General features: G+C 42.5%; 2 protein-coding genes across 3 annotated transcripts; both read right to left on the bottom strand.

Moving 5' to 3' along the window:
• Window positions 1-1,469: 1,469 nt before the first annotated feature.
• COPRS (coordinator of PRMT5 and differentiation stimulator) lies at window positions 1,470-8,205 on the bottom strand. Its single transcript, XM_074160349.1, has 5 exons — window positions 8,175-8,205; window positions 6,217-6,578; window positions 5,308-5,395; window positions 4,478-4,738; window positions 1,470-2,415 (listed from the first exon to the last, which is right to left on the bottom strand). The coding sequence occupies exons 1-5, from the start codon at window positions 8,203-8,205 to the stop codon at window positions 2,246-2,248; spliced, it is 912 nt and encodes a 303-aa protein (XP_074016450.1). The 3' UTR covers window positions 1,470-2,245.
• Window positions 7,773-19,452, bottom strand: UTP6 (UTP6 small subunit processome component). 2 transcript variants are annotated; one of them, XM_074160020.1, is made up of 19 exons: window positions 19,280-19,452; window positions 19,088-19,172; window positions 18,433-18,474; window positions 18,253-18,345; window positions 17,564-17,611; window positions 16,694-16,757; window positions 16,202-16,320; window positions 15,516-15,593; window positions 15,008-15,089; window positions 13,671-13,752; window positions 13,286-13,467; window positions 12,346-12,425; window positions 11,569-11,646; window positions 11,228-11,407; window positions 10,406-10,486; window positions 9,490-9,599; window positions 9,341-9,407; window positions 8,970-9,042; window positions 7,773-8,384 (listed from the first exon to the last, which is right to left on the bottom strand). In XM_074160020.1, exons 1-19 carry the CDS (start codon window positions 19,369-19,371, stop codon window positions 8,227-8,229), a joined length of 1,794 nt encoding a protein of 597 aa, XP_074016121.1. In that variant the 5' UTR covers window positions 19,372-19,452; the 3' UTR covers window positions 7,773-8,226. The 2 variants fall into 2 exon arrangements, with proteins under 2 accessions (XP_074016121.1, XP_074016120.1); XM_074160019.1 differs by having other exon boundaries at window positions 11,222-11,407; window positions 19,280-19,447.
• Window positions 19,453-21,010: the final 1,558 nt, after the last annotated feature.

The raw sequence follows: 21,010 nt of genomic DNA, 5'->3' as shown, positions 1-21,010 counted from the left end.
TTTCTTTTCTCAGCCACGGGAGAAATTTTTCAGTCCAGCAAGTATAACTTGAGTGAAATTAAAAAAATGAGAAACTAATCAGGGCCATGAATCAGTCTCACTGGGGAAGAACAGGGCTACGCGGAACACAGATCTCAGTTGCTATCAACGTTAGAAATCCAGCGCGGGGATCTGACACTTGCTGATGAAACTTGGTGCCAGATGAAAATAACGCTGAGCAGGGAAGACAAGTTTTCGCTGCCCTCTGCAGGGCAGCGTTGAGCATTGCCGTCTACAGCTGAAGCCTGGGAAGCCATAAATGGGCTTACAAATAACCTGTGCTTTTTCAGAACTTTTACAACTTACTGCTGTATTGTTATTTCAACAATAATCTGTACTCGATTTATATTTACTAATATTGCACTTATAAATGCAAATCAACAATTATACTCCAGTCAATGAGTCAGTTATAGTTATGCTCAGAGTTTCATTCCTGTTTTCTCAGAGAAAGAAGTCACTATATATCCAAACCTGATGAGTTGGGCATAGTCAATTCTCGCTTCTATTCCAGGGAGTCAAGTGCATGTTCTAACTAATGCAGGACTCAAAGAGCTGCACTCTCTCTGTTATACACAGCACTCCACAGAACAAAACCCACCGCCAATGCCTTAGAGAGCACAGGTAGGGCTTTCTTGCCGTGCAGGGAAAGAGCAGTCTGTTAGACTGTGCTTTCTGCTGTAGGTATGCGTTCTGGAGGCATGCCAAAGTAAGTTTTGATGGAAATACTAATCCCTGGATCACTCCATCATACAGGAATAAAAGAAAAGGCCCTCTTTCTTGCAACCTTACCACCAGGCTTTCACTCCTTACTTCGACTGCTTGCTAGGTAGTAAGACGTAACCAGGAACTGCAAGGTAACAGAAGGAAAGATTCTTCCAAGCTCTCGTCCTCCTCTGCTCTCAAGATTAAGCAAATATCACTGTGTCATTCACTTCCTCCTTCCAAACTAATGCGTAAATTATTTCAGTCTCATACATTGGATGATTTACGAAAAAATAATTAAAAAAAAAAGTCTTCCAGTAGTAACTGTTAACTCCTCTCCTGGGGATAAACAAACATGGGTCCTGTGCTCCAGTATCAGTCTGTGTCAAAATGCAAAGCCATCAAAATCTCTTGAGAGAGAAGTGATTAACGAAACATGAGCATTAGTAGAAGATTGTTACTCAAGTGATCAGCCATTCAATCCATTTATATGCTTCATTTGAGAAGACTTCTTTTAACTCCAAAGCAAAGGCAAGAAGGGTATGGTTCTAGTTCCAGCTATTCTCTTAGAGACATTATGGAGGTATTTTGTGTTCCCATCTCCTCATTTGCCACAACATAAATAACAACAAAACGAACTTAGCAGCAGTATCAGGAACCTTAATTCACTACTGTTTGCAGGACACAGAGACTATATACTGCAAGACACTATATAAGCATAGATATTTGCTTCATGATTACACATCTGATATTGCATAAGAACGTTACAAAGACAACTCTGAGACTGAAGGATAATATGCCCAAACACAAGAAAGTCAGATGTGAAGAAGCCTTTGCTGGGAGAGAGTTTTAAGCACTCAGCATTGCCACTGGATGCAGCAGGCCCTAGTGTATGTCCACGTCTGTATTTGCAAAATGTGTATCACGTATTTGTAATCCCTTTATACTGAAATACATAAAATAAAAACAGAACCACTCATTCTGTATTTGTCATGGCTAATTTTGTTAAACACCAGTATTAGATATGGAATCACAAACTGCAACATAGAAATACAACAGAGGAGCTGGAAGGAAGAAGAGTTTTTAAAGCTATGTGAACCAATTTGACAGCATCAAATGAAAATGAAAGAAAATAAAAATTACATAGACACACAAGGATCAGCATGTCAAAACTGGCAAAGCTTGGCAAACAAGCTGAAGTTTAGAAGTTAAATACTTCCTCTCAAGCAATTTGTTAGCAACAACATAAATCTATATAATAGAAACAAAAAGTCCAGAAATGTATTGACTCCTTTCAGCTAGAATCTGCACTCTTGTTTCCAGAGGTCAAACATGGTCAATTTATAAGCAGCTCAGAAGTGGTCTAAGCAAAACTTCGGAGATGGTGTAGCATTTCTGGCCTTATGCAGAAGTCTGCAAGCAAGCCAAAGGACTTGACATGACTCAATCAGTGAAGAACATAATCCAACTCAGAAGCCAAACTTAGTTCTGACCAGGGTCAACCTCATTCATCAGCATCATCAAACTGGCCAGTCTCAGTCATTCTAACTGGTGGTGTAAAAGCAAAGCAAGCTGCATGGTGACAGCTCGGGTTGTAAAACGAATCCTCTCGCCATGAGTATGAGGCCAAAAGATTATTTTCCTGAAAGCTTCCACAGTGGAGATCGCCAGCATCTAAAGAAGATCAAAGAAAAGATTTAAACCATGGGAGATACTTAGAAAACTAGTGGTATAGTGTAGCAGATTGTTTTGCAGGTCTACCACATCTTCCAGTTAAGAATTTCAATTTGATCTGCCAGCACTCATGAATTAGACCTACAAACAAAGCAAACAGAAAGCTGAATTTTGTAACGTCTTCATTTTAAGGAAGGTTCTTGCACCAGAGACAAAAGAGTTTTCCAAAAAGCTCAATGATATACCTGGATTCAGAACATCCAACACCAGCTCTTACAATGCATGCAGTTCTACATTTTCTCCAGGCATAAAAGGCTCATGAAATCATTACTTTTATTTCTCCTCCCCCTTCCTGCCGTCTCCATAACCACATCCCAATAAGGAACCCTTCAAACCCTTTAAGAACTGGGTCACTGGACAGAATGGAAGGGTGGCGTCCTGAAAGAGCAAGCTCTGAAAAACATTTCCACAAGGCTAGAATTAAGCCTAATAAGCCGGTTATTTAACCAACCTAGCACAAAAATAGGGCAAAGTCCTTTAGCAGAAGCAAAAGATTTCTAGCCAGCAGGCACTGAAAGGACTGAGCAAATGAAAAGCCCAGAGTATGGGGCAGCAGAGGATGCAACACACTATATGCACGTGTCAGCCTTCCAGTAGCACGGCCAAACAAGCCATCAAAGCAAGCATTTTTTAAAAGTCATTAAAATGACCAAGCAAGCATGTTTTTTATTTGTAGCAGTTAACAACTCGGGCACTTGTACTCAGTATCCTTCACAAGGACCTGAATCCCATAATCACAGCTTCCTTAGTTTGTCAGGATTTGAAGAGCATAAGCTACAGACGGGATGAGTTAGTTAAATACAGGAAGAGAACTTGTAACAGTTCCAGTAGAACAAAATAAAAATAATGCCAAAACATTCCATGAATTTGAGCGTATGAGAGATTAAAAGGCAAATCCAGGATGGAAGAGAGGGAAACATCCAAAAAGTAAACAGTCAGATTGTCCAGTGTGAAAAACCACTTCTGTATTTCCATTTTGAAATCAGAATGATTTTATAGGAAGGCTGCAAAATCTTTTCAACTTCCTTCTGTTACCTAACAACGGAACTGTAATACAACAGCCATTTATGGAATGAAAATGAACAGAGAAATGATATTTCCTAAGCAAAGAAAGGTGTGTCTGTATTAATTACAAAAGATACACATTAATTAGAAGAAAACGTGAATGGTACTATTCTGCACCAACAAAGACACAGCAGGTCACCACTGCTGGATAAACTCCATCCACTTCTATCCTAACATACAGCCTGGCAAATGGAAGATTGAGACTCTCAGTTCAACATGAGAGTAACACCTGTAAAAACACCCGCAAAACAGGTTACAAACTGGAGGGTTAATACAACACTAAAGATGTGGATGAAGCTGCTTCTATCCATTGCCACCTGTTTCCATGGGACTGATCACATGCACAACCACTTAAAAGGATCAAGCTTAAAAAAACCCAACCAAACAGACCCCAAAAAATCCTACCCCCAAAAAACACAACCAAAAAACCCTAGAGCAAAAGCAACAACAAATCATACTCAGAGACTGATTGCTTGTACTGCTCCCCTCCAAAGAACTCCATGCTCTAGAGGGACATTACAGTCTACGGTCTGGATGAAATTTCTTGGAGGAAAGGAAGAACTCTTTTTACACTAAAAAGTTACATTCTTGCACTCCATGTACCTTTCTTTTCTGTTGCAGAATAACAAAGATATACTACTGAGACCTACCTTCTCCAGAGAAACTCAATACACACGTGCAATTCTTCTCCCTACAGTGCCACTCCCTAAGAATTCAATTGCTTAAGCAAGTTTCATGCGAACTTCATAACACTGCCTTTAAATCCTGTATTTGACAACAAAATTATGCATTACAAACCCATGAGGTTAACAATAACAAAAAAATTGCTTCCCAAAATGGAACATGGAGTTATTCAAACATATTCTCCTACAAATCACCTACCTCCAATCACATACTAACCAAAACTCAAATCAAGCACAAGTAAATTTTTACTCACCATAAGGACTACATTCAGAGTCCTCCAGTTCTTTATCCCAGTCCTCCTCTGCTTCGTACACAGCAGCAGTCTGCAGCTCTGGAAAAGTTATAGCCTCAGGCATACCGGAGACGTCACCATCTAAGTCTTCCAGGTCAGGATGTATATGAACACAGTCAACAGGAGAGCCACTAACGTAATTCTCATTGTGAGAGAGATCAGAGAATTCACTTTCTTCAGACTCACTATCAAGGACATTTGGAATATTCTTCAGCAAACATTCTAAAAACAACAGAAAGAGACAACAGAGATACTTAGGAAATAAACAGAAACAATTAAATCCTTAGCATGCAATAATTCAGCCAGGTATACAAATACACTTTGTGACTACTAATCTAATTGCAATATATGTGATTCCTTACATATTTAATATCACTACAGTGCTGCTTCAGATGCTTGGGAACATCGGACATAGGCTTGCATCACAACACTAGCCCAAGTCAGGATTTTCCACAGACTCTTATTGGAAAATAACTCTTTAAACTAGGGCATAGGATCCAGCAGTCTTGTTTCACCACATCCACCTGTTAATATTTTTAAAAAATAGGTATGTTGAAAAACCACAGCTCTAGTTTACAAAAAAAAAAATAGTTCACGGTATTTTTTTTTAGTAGTAATGATTAATTACTCTTGCACTTAAGCACACGTAAATATCTACATGGAAATAATTCAGTGTAGTAACTCAAGAAACATTTCCCATGTATCACCAGAAAATTTTAAGTATATTTCCTCGAGCAGAGTGTAAGTTTCGTTACTGTCTGCTTTGTTTCACCCTAATAGTTTAGGCTTACCTTTTCTGGGCTTCCAGATCATACTTTCTCTCTTATTAGGAAGCTGTTCCTCCTCAAAGCTTGCAGACTCAATGGCAGCAGCCATCACCTACAAGACAGTTTTAAAGAATCCAGTAGCACTTTTCACTGATTCCTCCAATGAGGCTCATGCAACTTCTACTGCATTTGAGTGTTTCTGAGCCCTTGAGCCCGACCTGTTTGTTTGTTCCCTTGATGAATCAGAGGTTTTAAACCAGACAGGCTTTCACTTCAGAAAGCAAATCTGCTGAGGGATGGCTCATCCTGCTGCTGCCATCAGTCAGCTCAGGCAGCAGCCAACACAGAACAGCCAGTCTCCTCAGCCACGGCCATAATCCTGCTGACACCATTTTGGGAACGAGTCCCAAAACTGACCTAAAATGCATCCGTTCGGTAACAGCAGGAGACTGTGGAAGCTGCACAGAGTGGAAGGAGTACAAGCACCAAAGACTATGAACCAACCACCTCAGGGAGGCCGACATGGCAAGGGGCCAGGTGAGGGACAGGCCCTCCAGCAGCCCTGAGGAGCTGGAGAAAGATGGCGGATGCACAGCTGAAGCTAACACCTCAATTGGGTTCACAGTCCCCAGAGGGTGAGGAAAGGAAGGTCGAGTTATGCCCACCACTTCCACCACAACAAAGATGAATTCCCTGAGGGACAGCCCCCGCCCAGGGCGGTAGGTGAGGGCAGCCGAGCTCCCAGGTGCTCCAAGAGCCGAGCCCGGCAGGCCCGAAGCTGCGGGAGGGGCCTGAGGGGGTGTCGCGGCCGGCGGACAAGGGCAGAGCGCCGCGTACTTCGGCCGACCCCGCACCGGCGGGCCCCACCGCCCGCCCGGGCCCTGGGAGGGAAGCCGGCCCGCCCGCCCCCCGCCCCGCAGGACCCCACCACACCTGCCGAGGCGGCGGTGCCACCAGCCGCGCTATCCCGGCCGGCGCTGAGGGAGCCTCCGGGCGCGCAGCCGCGGGGCCAGGCGTGAGGAGACGTTCGTCCGCCCGTTCCCGCCCGCCTTCCCCCCTCGTCGGAGCCGATCGTCCCCTCAGCGCCCGGCCCGGCCGGCGCCGGCAGCGGCGCCTGCGCCCGAGGCAGCCGGCGGCCGCGGGCACCGTCAGGCGGGCGGTCTCCGGGGAAGGGCGGCTGCTGCCGAAGCCAGTGACTGGAACGGCTGTGCCCCGGCAGCCGCGGGGCGAGCGGCGGCTTCTCCCGCCTCGGCCTCGGCCTCCCCCGCCACCCGCAGGGACCGGCGCCACCGGCGCTTGTGGAACACAGAACTTCTGTCATGGATACTGGAAACTCTGTCCAGTGAGAAAGGAAAACAGCCCGATGAGGGCAGAAACAAGTAATTAAAATGACTGGAGAAAAAAAGGCGGAGAAATACAGACCTAAGAGCTGTAAAAAACACCTTTACACTCATAAAGTTGTGAATAAAATACCAGTGCCTTTCCAGGCTCTGCAGCTTTTTTAATCTTACCAAAATATAACCGTATCCGTTAGGCCTCGTGCTGGAAGCACACCCAGAGACTGCAGCGAGAGGTGAAGAGCGCTGGGAGGGAGCTGCTCCATCACCAAACCTGCTGTTGGGAAATGGCATCGCTCTGGGGGGTGCTGGTGGGGAGGGGAGAGGCAAAGCCAGAACCAGAACAGGTAAAGAAAAAGGGCCCACCCTCTGAAATGGTGGTTATCAGCTTTGCTGGCCTTAAAAAATAAACAAATCAATCCTCCAAACCCGGATTTCACACTCTTTGTTGTACAACTTAAGAAAAACGAGTGATTCAAAGGAGGGAGTAACATAATAAAGGGCAGACAGGCTATAGGAGGAGTGATTACGAGGGTGGAAGCACAACGCCAGACATGAGACAGCAGAGAACTATTCAGGAGACAGAAGATGGCCCGGCTAAAGCAGGATGTTCTTCAGGTGTCATAAAAGGCGCAAGCTTAACAGACTGGAGCTCTAAGCCTTGTTTCCAGCTACTCAAAAGTTACTGGAAGTCATTGCTTTGATAGGAGCTGCAGTTTCCACTTGTGTAAAAAATCTTGAAGAAATACTTCCCTGTATTGTCATCGTGTCATCGAGTCACTGGAAAATCAGATAAAAGAACTATTGCTGCATGTTCCTCTATTTCCCCTAGGCACACTCAGTTGGTCTGAGGATACCATTTATGCTGATTTAATGGGTTTGACATGGGAAAACGTGGCTCTGCAAACAGCCAAGAATGCCATTGTCAAAAAAAAAAAAAAAATTACCCATTTTTCAGGCACTGTGGACAGAAAGTTGAAGTGTAGATCAGAACCTTCTACTGTCACATCAGGGACATCTGTAACAGATCTCAGCTCCCCTCTACATTTCATAGTCGCTCTCAGAATTACAGCTGAGGGGGCAAACACTAATGCAAGGTGGTTGCAGAGGTTGGTTTTGTTTTTGAAGAGGATTACAGGTGACTTCAAGGCTAGCAAACAATAAATACCACTATTTTACAAATTGTTTCAATTGTTTCTCATGTTCCACTTTTCATTATTCAACTTAGGAAGATTGCCTGCAGGTGTAGGTTCCTTGGGTTGGTTGGTTTTTTTGCATTTATGAGCCATAATATCAGCTTTTACACTCTGGAAAGCTCATACGTTGTGACTCTTCCATCTGAAGGTTTAGGCAGGAGGACGAGTTTGCTCTCACAAGTTTCAATGAAGAACACGCTCAGAGACACCTTTGCTTTCTCCTCTAACTGTGCACTTGCCTCTGGCAGAAGCAACACCGGAAACAACTGCAATGGACTAGAGGGCTTTTTTTTTTTCTTTACACAAATGCAAGAATGTAAAGAAGGCACACTTCAATATGATCCAAGCACAAATTTACCTTTGTACAAAGTAAGAAAATCCACAGTCATGTTGTAAATATTTATAGTTTTTCATAAATGTCCAGTTTGCAATAAAGTGTATTTGGAAACAAAGTCTTCCACTAGGTCTCCCTGCAGCATCTTCATAGCTCGCCAGTGAATGCTCCCACAGTTTTCTGGTTTGCCTTGGGGGTGACTTAGCTCCTCTTTGATATAATCCAGCCAGAGACCTTTAAAAGAAAAATACAAGCCTGGTTAGATTTTGATCGGCTATTACTTAACAAACTTACCAAACCTAACCTAGAAACCCTCTTTTTGCAAGTGTCCTTGATGTTGACACAATGAGATTTACTTTGTGAAACTACAACCCCCTGCGCCCCTTGAGGACCAAAAGCCTGGGTTCCGTTCCCAGCTGGAACAGTGATGTTTTAAGAAATAATGCAGCAATAATAGAGCTGTTTACTTTCTTAAAAGGAATACTGCAGAAATCTTGGTTAAAAGAAAAAAAACAAAATACACCCCAGAGCTCCACACTGTTCACAAATCCAAATTAAAAGCGATGGGCATCTCTTATACTAGCCAGTGTCAAAACCTTATTTGCTAGTAGTTCTGCTGAAGCCATCCCACTGTGACCAGCCACCCTGAACTGAAAGTGAAGGGTCGCTGCAGTGTCACACACTTAATGGCACAGAAGAAATAAGCTCCACTCTCCATGACAGCAATCACGAGGGCAGAAAAAACTGCTACCTTTTGAAAGGGATGGAAATAAAAGAGGCAGCACTGAATGAATAAACAAATAAATAAAATCTCCTTACCAGAATCTTTTGAACCAAACTCTCTCAACGCACGTTCATAGTATTCTCTCAGATGAAGCATTTTGCAGGATTCCTAACAAAGGAAGGTATTAAAAGGCTATTTATTTTGTACAGAAGTGAATTTGCAGCTTGATTAGATTCTTACAAAGAAAAAGAGTCATGGTAATTACACGCGCACACGCACACTGCCAAAGATTAGTTACCATGGAACTTGGTTTTGTGTTACATGCTATGAATTAACTGTAGAAGACAAATATGAACTGATCACAAACTAATGACACTACTCATACGCCCTCTGTTTCCTACTTAAATCCAAAGTTAGAAGTGTATTTTTAAAATAAAAGCCACTAATTGGATATTCAACAGCTTACTTGCTCCTTTTCTATTTGGATCATCTTCCTGAAGAAGTCAAGTGAAAGTGGACGATTTTCACACAGCCTGAAGTAAAAACAGAAGTAACTTTAGACGTAAAGCCTTTTAACACATGCCCTAGAACAACTGCGTTTGAAGGTTTTGTCACCTGTTAAAGACTCTTCTAACTTTCTTATAACCACCATTTCTGTAGGTCCAGTCAAGATACTTTTCTTTCATAGTCACAGATTCAGCATGAGTTGTGGCACATAAGGACCTCTGCAAAAACCAAACCAACCACATAAGCTACAAGTAAAAGGCAGCAAGGGAGAACAAACCAAATAGTACCTTCTCCCTAATTAGGCATCTGACATAAAGCAGACCTTGTGAGACAACGTACTGGACAAAAGCATCCCAAATGATGTCTGAAATTTTCAAATTTCAGATTTTTCAAATTAAAACATTACTTGTAACCTACATGTCTTGTCCAATATTCCATACAGCTGGCAATTGGCATTTCCCTAACATCCTGCACGCAGAGGGTTTCACAACGCTCTACAAACAACTGAATTCAAGCTTCCCCCTGAAATACATGTTTTATGTTGTAAATGGGGGGGGGGGGGGGAAGGAAGGGGGAACAACCAACATGCCAGGTAAAGAGGAAATGTTTTGCCCTAAGCTATTTAGGGAATTTACAGTGAGATTAAAGTCCCGGTTTTGCTCTTGAGTTTTCTGTAACAAGGCTGATGTTTGCACACAGATTGGAAAATTCTCTTCTGCATGTTCAGACATCTGAAAATAGAGCAAAACTTCTAGACCACGAAGTAAAAGAAAAGTAAGAGTCCGTCACTGGTTGTGCTTACAAACATCTAAATGTCTTAAAATCATGGGGATGGCCTTTGTGCTTATAAGCTTATGTCCAATCGATTTTTGGTAACATGCACAGTTTTACTTGAAATTCTTTGATACCAACACATCCATGAAGTACCTACAGTATAAAGCGTTTGTTACATGTTCCATCTGCACACATTGTTCCCATTTATTTACGCACTGTCATAAAAAGTAGATTTCTATTAGCTAAGTACCTGGTAGAGAGCTTCCGTGTCTTCCTTGCTCTTCGTGCCTTCACTCCATTCCACCCAGAGGGTCCATAATGGCAAAGTGCCCTACAGGGTAAGCAGATAAATCACAGCATTGAAATATTCTGATTCACAGAAACAGACAGCAACACATCCACCAGGTTCTGTATTATAGCTGTCATAAAAAGCATCCTTTAGACATAGCTCTTAGAAAGGCAACTTCGGACCGCACACTGAAATTACTTCTTGTTTCCTTCCTCGCTTACAGGATAAATACTACCCAGCTGGACAACTGCAAGACATGATGCCAGGGATGAGACACAAGTTCTGCATCACCAAACACTGCAGTACAAAGGTAACTTCCAAGAACAACGAGGAGGAAAGAAACAATCACCTCCTTGGTTTCCTCTCCTCACTCCTTGTGCCCAGGGTTTGAAATGGAACAGTAAGAGAGCACACAGCTAATTCACGGCTTGAAATACCACACATGCAAACAATGCATCAGGACAGTGAAGAAAAGGAAACGCATTTTCAATTAAGACACAAAGAATACCAGCTGACTGCTAGAACAGTATGCAAAATGTCACCAGTGAGCATTCAGACTTTAAAACTATGAATATAAAGTGAATTTGCAATTCCCTCATGCTCCTGAATGCAACGTGCATGTGAAATGTCAAGTTCTTAAGGTCTTGTGACCTTAAAAACAGTTAGGGACTTTGAATGCCTTGTAAAGGAAAAAAAAAAACCACAAACAACCCACTCAAATAAATATAAGAAGTTTTCTGTCTAAGATTAATGCATGCAAGTCTCTGTAAAACCAGCACAGACCTTGGATTTTACATGCTTAATGGCTTCTTCGAAACACTGGGTCACCTCGCCACTCTTCAGTTGGATCAGCACCTGCAGCCTCATCTGCCACATTTCCACTGACAGGCTGAAGCACTTCGTTGCAGCTTCTGCCACCTCCACAGCCTTCTCAGAGAGGTTGGATTCCAGTAACAGTTGAAGCTAAAACCAAGCAGACACAGCAAATCACCACAATCAGTAAAATACCTTGTTAAAAAGCAAGGCTTTGAACACATTATTGCCCACCTTTCTATCTACTCAAAAGAGTAAAGACAAGCAATGCAGGACAGTCTCACAATCTATTTTTCCGTGTCAACTCTTACCCACTGCCTATAGAGAGCTTCTGGCAGCAAATTGGACTCATGGGCTTTGTTGAACACACTCAGTGTCCTCTCCAGCCTCTAAAACCAACAGAGAAGGAAAAGAAAACGAGCATTATCCCTGCAAATACCAGATCCCAGCACTACAAGAAGCCCAGTGGATTAGTGTATCAACATGTCACTGAAATTCACTAAGAGTTATGTATCTTTAGGTACCTGTATACATTCCAAGATAAAGGGGAAATTTGAGCATCTGAATTTCATCTCTTCTTTAAGAGGCAAAAGAACAACATAGCTTAACAATGTTCTTAATTCTTTTACTGTATTAAAAGGGAACCAACCTACACAGGATGATGAGTTAATTATGCATCCGTGCTTGGGTATGACTCAGTGAATTAAGTCCCCACGTGCCAGCACCAAACTTTGCTCAGACTTATTTGTAAGAGTTACTTTAATTTGCCCTTTTCTTTGAACAAGCACAGGTTTGCAGGACTGTCAACAAACATTAACAAGTTTGCACTCTTAACTTCCATCCAAAGAGGTCACTGTACTTTACTGACAAGGCCCAAGGTTTATGCCCAAGTTATTCATGTTTGGGCATGCCCTATGTGAGCCTGACAGTAAAAGTGATCCCCTCAGATGGAGACTAAATGATTTTTAATGATAGCCACAGGTAAATATTTCTAATAAAATGACAAAACATATTTGCTTCTTGTCTGACGGGTTACAGAAGTCAGGGATGATTTGTAACTTGTTACATATTTGTTAATAAGCTTTTACCTTTTGCTTTAATCCTTCACTGTTGGTTTTCCTGTTATACCTCTCTAAGCAGAAAGTGATGTAGTATTTCCACATGTCCTCTGTAGAATCAAAGGCATAACATCACACTTTATAGAATCACAAAATTGCAGAAATATTTGTCTTTAAGGAATATAGAGAACCCAAGCAATAAGTGTTAATGCCAACCTTGTTTCAAAAGGTTGTGCTATAAAAGAGGCCCCCCATTTATAACAATATTTTAAAATGGCTTCCCGGTATAAGCTGCAGCCAGTAGCTCTTTAGAAAGAGCACCACACTCTTGGTTCAGCTGAGGCTTCAGCACACACAATCACAATTAACATTCACTGCACCCTTTGCCTGTAGTTTTCAATGGGCCTGCAAAAGTGAAGACACCCACAGCCCAGTCAAGAAAATCCTTCTCTGTCTGACTGACTTCAAAGGCTATAAAACCAGCAAGTTTGAGTCCACTCACAGATAGCCCCTCGATAAGCCTCCTTTGAGATTAAGGACAATCGCCAGATGTTGAAGGTGGATACCCACTCCACTGGCAACTCAAAAACATTGCTTACCCACAGCTAACCAGCAATATACTTCAGTTCTACAGTTTTCCTTTATTTAGGAATTTTCCTCTATTTACAACTGCCAAGCCTCTCTATTCATCTGTGGGCTTCTATTCTTCTCATTGGTTAAGTCACGTTAATAAAGGCAAACAAGCAACAAAAAACACTTTCAGTTAAGCAGCTCCTTTGAGAGCATAAACGTATTGGAAAATAACCCAAATAACACATAAAATAGATCCCAAAAAGGCAGCATCTAAAAACTGCTTGCCTTCTCTTACGCATGGTAGAGCAGGTCAACACCTACTTCAAAACTTTCACAGTATACAGAATGCTAAAGTACCAGGAAAAAATGATGCTTAAATGCAGGCGGAACTTTTTACCTGTTGGGACTGCTCTCACAGCCTCTTCAAAGACTGCAGAGCACCGCTCCTCCCTCTGGGTCATTTCAGATACTTTCATCTGTTTTGTGGTGTGTTCCGTGGACTGCGGTGACCCCAGCTCCAGCTCACGACGGGCCATGTAGTCCCATGTAAGAGGATCATCAGCAAATTTGGTCTGCAAACTAAACACACCATGTCTGTAATAACCCCCAACCGCCATTCGGCTCTTGCCAATGTTTGGAAGCGTTGTTCTACTGGTAAAGAAATGTACTTAATTTCTAAGTAACAAAATGCCAGAGAAAAAACATTTCCAGAATTCCCAGGAAAACAGACAAACAAAAATCCCCCAAAACCAACAAAACCACACCACAAAGCCACACCTCACCTTTCAAGAATTTCTTTTTGCAAATCTTGGGTAAAATCAAAGAGCTTTGCAATAGAAAGCACAGCCAGATGGAACTCAACACCTACATTTCAAGGGGAGAAAAAAAAAACCCTGTCAAGTGGAGTATTACATGCATTGTACGCTTTGCATTTCTGTATCTTTGCAAGCTTTTGTCAAGACCCAGGTAACATTTAAGTGCCTGGACAGATACCCTTTTCTTTTCTATAAATCTCAGTGTTCCACCCATATGAGAAACCATACGTTAGGATGTTGATTCCCTGACTATATTCTTCATTACTTCATTTAAAAAAAAAAAAAAAAAAAAAAACAGCCATGAGAGGCAGGACATTGCAGCCTCCACAGTGATAAACTAGTCCTGTCCTGACACACTGACACACTTACACATCCTTCCAGCTTAGTTCCACTTGCAAATTTAATCAGCACCTCCTCTGCTCCTTCACTTAATTCTGCGATGAAAACATAGAAGGCTACATGCTTGGGGCAGACCTCTCTCTCCAAAGCTGCACACAGTAACATCAATGAATTATATCCTTCCAGCTTGTATCTCTGTAACATCTGGGAGAAAGCCAAGTGATATGACTTGACATATTCATTTCACTGCGAATTCGTATCGACCATTACTCATCTCCTTATTTTTAGGTGCTTACAAATCATTTGTATGCCCACTTATTCCAGTATTTCTCCAGGAATTTAAATTAAGCCATCACTTTTTGTAATTTCCTCTAATGTCCTTTTCCTGCCCTCTGCTTTTCAATGCTGTTATTGCATCTTGTCCGTTATCTTCCAAAATATCCCGATCTATCATAGTTTCTCAAAGAGATCTGCTACTACTTTGCAGTTAGTTTACCCAATTTTCTCAATAAAAATCGGTGAATTTTACCAAGCCTGGTTAATTTAAAATCATCTAACCTGTTTTATTGTTAGCGTGAATTCTTATTTGTCACTAGTGCTAGCTGATTAGTTGTGAATTCTTATTTGTTACTAGTGCTAGCTGATTAGTTGTGATCTAATGTTTAGCAAAAAACAAAGCAAAAAAGCTGAATGAACAAGTTTTGAGACTGTAAGCCTAGCACCTGTGCCACTTCAGCCCAAAAGGTGTTGTACCAGAAGAGGTGTCAGACTGCAGAACAGTTATCAAATCAGAACTATCATCATTATCAATTTATAATTCAGCATTATCTCAGTTCTGATGAAGAAACAATATAGTTGAAAATATCTCAGTGTGTGCACTAGAGCTAAGTCCATCTGTATTACCTACTGGATAACTGAGTTAAAGGTGAGAATTTTCCTATTAAGTACAAGAAATGTTAAATCACCTTTAATTTTCTGAGCAGCATCCCTGTAGATTATGCGAGCCATTTCCCCATTGAGAATCTCTTCAGAGTAACTGAATTCCCCCTGCAATATCAAGCATAACATCACCGAAAAAATTGCTTCCGTTTCTCAGCTACCATTTTTGCAAACATGCAAAAAAACATCAGAAGCAGATATTAATTTTGTTCCATCTAACTCTTATCTTTATCCAATTTAGATAAATCAACTATAACGAAATATAAAACAGTAAGTTTAAGTACTCCTCTCCAGAAATTACTATTAACTTTCAAACTCAGGGATGTCACAAAAGACTTTACAAATGTAAAGGTAAATCAATGTATGAACTATTTGAGCCGAGCATCAGCCAACACTTGAAAAGCTTAACACAGAACAAAAGCTTTCTCTAAGCTGTTCTCAAACAAACCATTAATACAGATCCCTTGAAACTATGCACTCAGGTGTGTGATACGCAAGCAGATAATATCTCCTAAGTACGTTCTGCAGACGTACCAAGTCCATCTTTGCTCGTTCAAATTCTTTCTTTTCCTTCCTCTGTTTTTCAGCGTTCATCAGCTCCATTCTGAAATACTGCAAGAGAAAATAGAATTAAATCATTGTGGGGGTGGGGAGAAATTGTAAAACAGATTATCTAAGCCCACAAAAGTATTAACACAAGCTCTACCCTGAGGAGTTACAAATTAGGACTTTGCCAACATCCCACATGGCTACATGAGAGCCCTGGCTTTTAAATGTTTGTCCATATAGCTATCTGCCCTACATATTTACTCCAGAAATTTTCTACATGTAGAAATTACTGCTTTCTAGTCATTCTTTAAACCTTCACTTGTCCTCAAAGAGAACTACTGTCCTAGCAAAGGCTAGGGATGCCAGATCTAATCCAAAGAACTGTGTCCTAACAGAGCTTACAGTACTTTAGAAGGGAATTCTGACACATTTATCTATAAACAGTGAAAAACCCTCACTTTGCATGCATAAATACAGTATTTGCTAAGCAAATAAAAAACGCTACGAGTATAAAGTATCTTTTTCTTTTTCTTAAATCTTTTTGACAACATTTCCTTGCCGATTGGGAAACAAGTTATTTCCAGTTTTCTCAGACTGATCTGAGAAATATGCTGGACTGACTTGCTCCAACTGATCAAATATCTGGTCATAGAAGAAAACCAGGAACTCACTTCTTGGTAAAGTTTTGGGCACTCTGGATGGAAGCGCAAAGCACGAAGGAACAAGTGCCTTGCGCTTTCTGACGAGAGTCTTGTCTCCATTTCCCATTTTGCTGCCATAATCCACAGTGCTGCAACAGATGATACAAATAAATTCATTTTAAGGCAAAGCAAGTGGCCGGTCACACGAACCCATTTTGAAGCTACTCTCCAGGGTGCACACATTGTTTTTGTTCGCTGTACCCCCCCCAACATAATCCATGAGCTCAGCAATGGAATAAGACTGATTATCTCCCATGTAAAACCGAGTTAAAGGACAGATCTAAGCAGTTAAGCAGATCCAGGAAGTTTAATCTGGTATAGCTACAGAGCCAATAACATACAATGATGTCTTTAAAAGCCAAAAAGCAAATATAGCTTGTACCCAGATCTATAAGAACTTAAACCAACACTATACAATCTACACCGAGTCATTTATGCAGCACTTGCCATTGTTTTATTTACCTGGTTTATTGGGATGAATGGCCAACATGGAGGAAAACACCTTACTAAGCTGATGTTTTGCATTCTGTAAAAAAGAGTTTTGTTTTACCCACTCTAGCACTGAATTGAACCACCAACACCAAAGTTTCGTTATGAAAGATTACAAGTTGCAGTGCAATTGTACTGGAAAAGACACTTCTCTACTACTTTATCTTCAGCAGAAAGTTTCTAATATTTGTTCAATACTGACTGGCTTTCAAATGTTGCCAGACTAGATTAGCACAGTTAACTCAAACCTTTCTGAAGTACACAGCTAACCCAAATCTTGCCTAAGTCACAAACCCATAGTCTCACTGACCACTTCTGAGGTAAAGACTGCATTTTTCTTTGGCCACTTGCATTACTTGACAAGGTCACCTTCTGCAGTACATGAAAAACAACAACCGAATGCTAATAATAACGTGAAGATTTGCACAGGTAAGTTTACAAAGTACAGAACTGCCAGAATTACACTTTTCGGCATAGCCACTATAAGAAATGTTTGGAACAAAATCTCAGTTCACAGTCAGGTGATTGATTCTTTCCAGAGAATGTATAAGCAATATTATGATTCTCTCAAACCAAATGGTACTTCAGATTCAAAGCAACCAGCCTCACCTTTGCCACCTACAAGCACCAAATTTTATACTAATTCATTCTAAGTCCAATTCTACACTTACCCACATTAGTGAAAATCTCAGGAAGCTCCAACAATGCTATAAAAATTATTTCAGTAATACAGCATGTGGCAGTGAAGTTTGTAACCCTGTCTTGCAATTCAAGTTCCAGGTGCCTGATTAAACACTAATCCAGTATTGCAACTCAGATAAGATTAACATTTTGAAAACTCACCCACTGCTTGCAAAATGCAACATGTGAAAGCCAAAGCTGGACATCGTCCTGTTGGAAATGCAAGGGGAAGAGAATCAACCTTACAACAAGGCAAGGACAAAATCATTTGCACGTTGACAAGCAAAGAACACACCTTTGGCATGACGACTTGGCATGCAGAGAGAAAGGATTTTGAATCTCAAATTTCCCCCCCAATCTTCAAATTCCTGCAAAACACCCAAAGAAAACCAACCCTCCAATTTCAAGACACACACTCACAGTCTCACCAATCAAATCTGTGTTACACTGAACTCAACAGAGAGCTCACTGTCATGGCTCCTTAGGCACCTCATTTAGGTATTACCGTTAAATGCATCAAAACAATCTTTTCCTAAACCAGCTGGAAGTTCTTTTCATTCTGTTTCTAGCCCTTGCAAGCCAAAAGACCAAACTCACAGGGCAATACTTATTTCGAGATAGTTGAGGACTAATGACTCAGAAAGGACAGAATATTGTTTGTATACAAAAAACATCTCTAACACGCATGTTTTATTTCTAGGCTACTGCTAACCATGAGACCAAACATTCACTTAGTTTTTCTATTACATTCTTTCATATTATTGCCAGTATTTGGTGGCAGTGATACCTAGATAAATTTCACATACCAAAAAGGCAATTTTCAACTTACCAGTACAAATAAGCAAACTTACTTTCCATTTTCCTATAGCACGTTTGAAGAGGCTGTGGACTCTATGCAGAATAGAGTTCTCAATTTCATCCTTCTTAAATGAATATCCAATGCGCTAGGAGGAAAACAAAAAGTATTAACTTTATTGCAATAGAAAATTCAGCATAAAGTATTTTGTGATCTAAATAACTGACAAACTTACTGCTCTTCTCTTCTTGATCAGTTCCAGCAAATTAATTTCATACTGAAAAGGGGAGAAAAACAAAAACTTAAAACCAAGTGAGACGACACATGACAGTAAGGAAAAAAAAAAAAAAAACAGAGTAAGTGTGGGGTTTTTTAGCTAATCAGGTGAACAATTAAAATTACATCCAGGAAAATATAAACAACAATTTTTTGGCCAGATCACTACACTTCTAAGGTTCAGTGAAAGCAAGCTTGAGCAGTATTGCACATGTTATTTCAGACTTGAGCTGTTAGCACTCCATATATTCCTAGAACTGTAATGCACAAACCAAACTTCTACCACAAAAAATTAATTACACTTAACTACAATTTGCACAGCACATCAAGGAACTGGGGACTCTGCATCTCTGAAAAGAGAAGAAACTACAGGAAAAAGTCACAGCAAGAAAGAAGACTCTCATCCCAAACTCGGGCACCAGCTCCCGGCCACGCTCCATGCTCCGGTGTGTTGTGTGCCGACAAACCACTCAGGAGGGAACGCCGCTCCGGGGAGGAGAGGCCCCAGAAGCAGCCGGTTTCCGACCTGGGTCACTACAGAGCCACGTCGCTTCTCACCGAGCTGCTGGCCCCACAACGCGAGGCAACACGCTCTACTAATCAGGAAAGCCTACCTGAATGTAATTGATAAAATCCTCCTTCCGAAGCGCTCGCCGCTGTATTTTGTACTCCAGAGCCGAGGCTCTCTTCAGGACGGCCCTACGGGAAAGGGAAATCAGCGAGCGGAGCCAGCCCGGCCGCGCCGCCCGCCCCTCGCCGGACACCCCGTCCCGCCGCCACGCCCGCCTCCTCCCGCCCCGCCTCACTTGATCTCCTTCCGCGTGAACAGCCCGACCCGCTCCAGCTGCTCTAGCTCCGGGACGCGGTCCTCCAGCCGCTGCTCGATGCGCTCCGCCATGACAGCGGCAGTGAAGACTCCTCACGCGTGAGCCCGGCTCGGCCTTGCCCGCCGCCACTTCCGGCCGCTCCGCTCCGCTCCGCTCCGCTCCGCCCACCAACTTCCGGGGAGGGGCCGCGCCGCTCTGCCGCCCCCTAGCGGCCCCGCCGGCGAACGGCAAAATGCCAGCCGGGGGAGAAGCCACCAAGTGAGGATGTCCCGGTGAGCGTTCCAACGGGAAACCGGCTCCATACATAATGGTTTTGTGGAGTCCTGTGGGTAAGGGCTTCTGGAGGGCAGGCAGAGAGATGGGCTTTAACAGTTCAGGAGCCCCCAAACCACCGGGTGCTCTCCTGGGGTGTCTTCTCCACTCAGAGCCACCGACCAGGCGAGGGGACGTCAGCCCAAAACCACTGCAAGGACATTGCCTTATGGTGGAATTCCTCATGGCTCTGCCCCTCTCACACTGCACCTTTCTTCTGATAATCATAGAATGATTCAGGTGGAAAAGACCCTTGGGATCATTGAGTCCAGCCATCAGCCCCACTTTACAAAGTTCTCCCCTACGCCATAGAATCACAGAATGGTTAGAGTTGGAAGGGACCTTAAAGATCATCAAGTTCCAACCCCCCTGTCCTGGGCAAGGACACCTCCACTAGAGCAGGTTGCTCAAAGCCCCATCCAGCCTGGCCTTAAATACTTCCAGGGATGGGGAAGCCACAACTTTCCTGGGCAACCTGTTCCAGTGGCTTCACCACCCTCACGGTAAAGAATTTCCTCCTAATATTTAATCTAAATCTCCCCTCTTCCAATTTAAAACCATTACCCCTTGTCCTGTCACTACATTTCCTGACAAAGAGTCCCTCTCCAGCTCTCCTGTAGGCTCCCTTCAGATATTGGAAGGCTGCTATGAGGTCTCCCCGGAGCCTTCTCTTCTCCAGGCTGAACAACCCCAGCTCTCTCAGCCTGTCTTCATAGGGGAGGTGCTCCATCCCTCTGATAATCTTCGTGGCCCTCCGCTGGACCCGTTCCAACAGGTCCATGTCCTTCCTGTGTTGAGGACTCCAAAGCTGGACACAGTATTCCCATATCCCCCACCACACCATATCCCCCAACAGCACATCTAAACCACTCTTAAACACATCCAGGGATGGCGACTCAGCCACCTCCCTGGGCAGCCTATTCCAGTGTCTGACCACTCTTACTGTGACGAATTTTTTCCTAATGTCCAGAAAGATTAACAATAAAACCAGATGATGGTAAATTCCCATTTCGTAAATTAGGGAAGTCCCAAGAAATAAAAAAAAAATGACGGTGGGAAGTAAATTTTTTTGAGAGTTGCTTTAAATACATATTATCCACAGCGGTATCTTCTGCTGATGCTTTGAGCTGCCACTGCCATCACCGAGCTGTAAGAGGCGGAATCACACTTTCCAACCTGCTCTGCCCTGTTGTGACCATTACTCCCTCCTGGAGGAAGAGGCAGGAGCCATTTCTCAGGTAAAGCAGAGGATTCAGAGGCAGTGGAGTAGGGGCACGAGGGCTTCTGGCACAGCATTCTTCATATAGAAAAGGCAAAAAAAAGCTGCGGGTGATCTTCCCCTTTATTATGGTAGAATGGCTTAAGAAGTATTGCCAAGTACAGAGTGAGAACCTGACT

The sequence above is a fragment of the Numenius arquata genome, chromosome 17 (assembly GCF_964106895.1).
Source record: "Numenius arquata chromosome 17, bNumArq3.hap1.1, whole genome shotgun sequence".
NCBI lineage: Eukaryota > Metazoa > Chordata > Aves > Charadriiformes > Scolopacidae > Numenius > Numenius arquata.
This window is presented reverse-complemented; position numbering and strand designations above follow the sequence as displayed.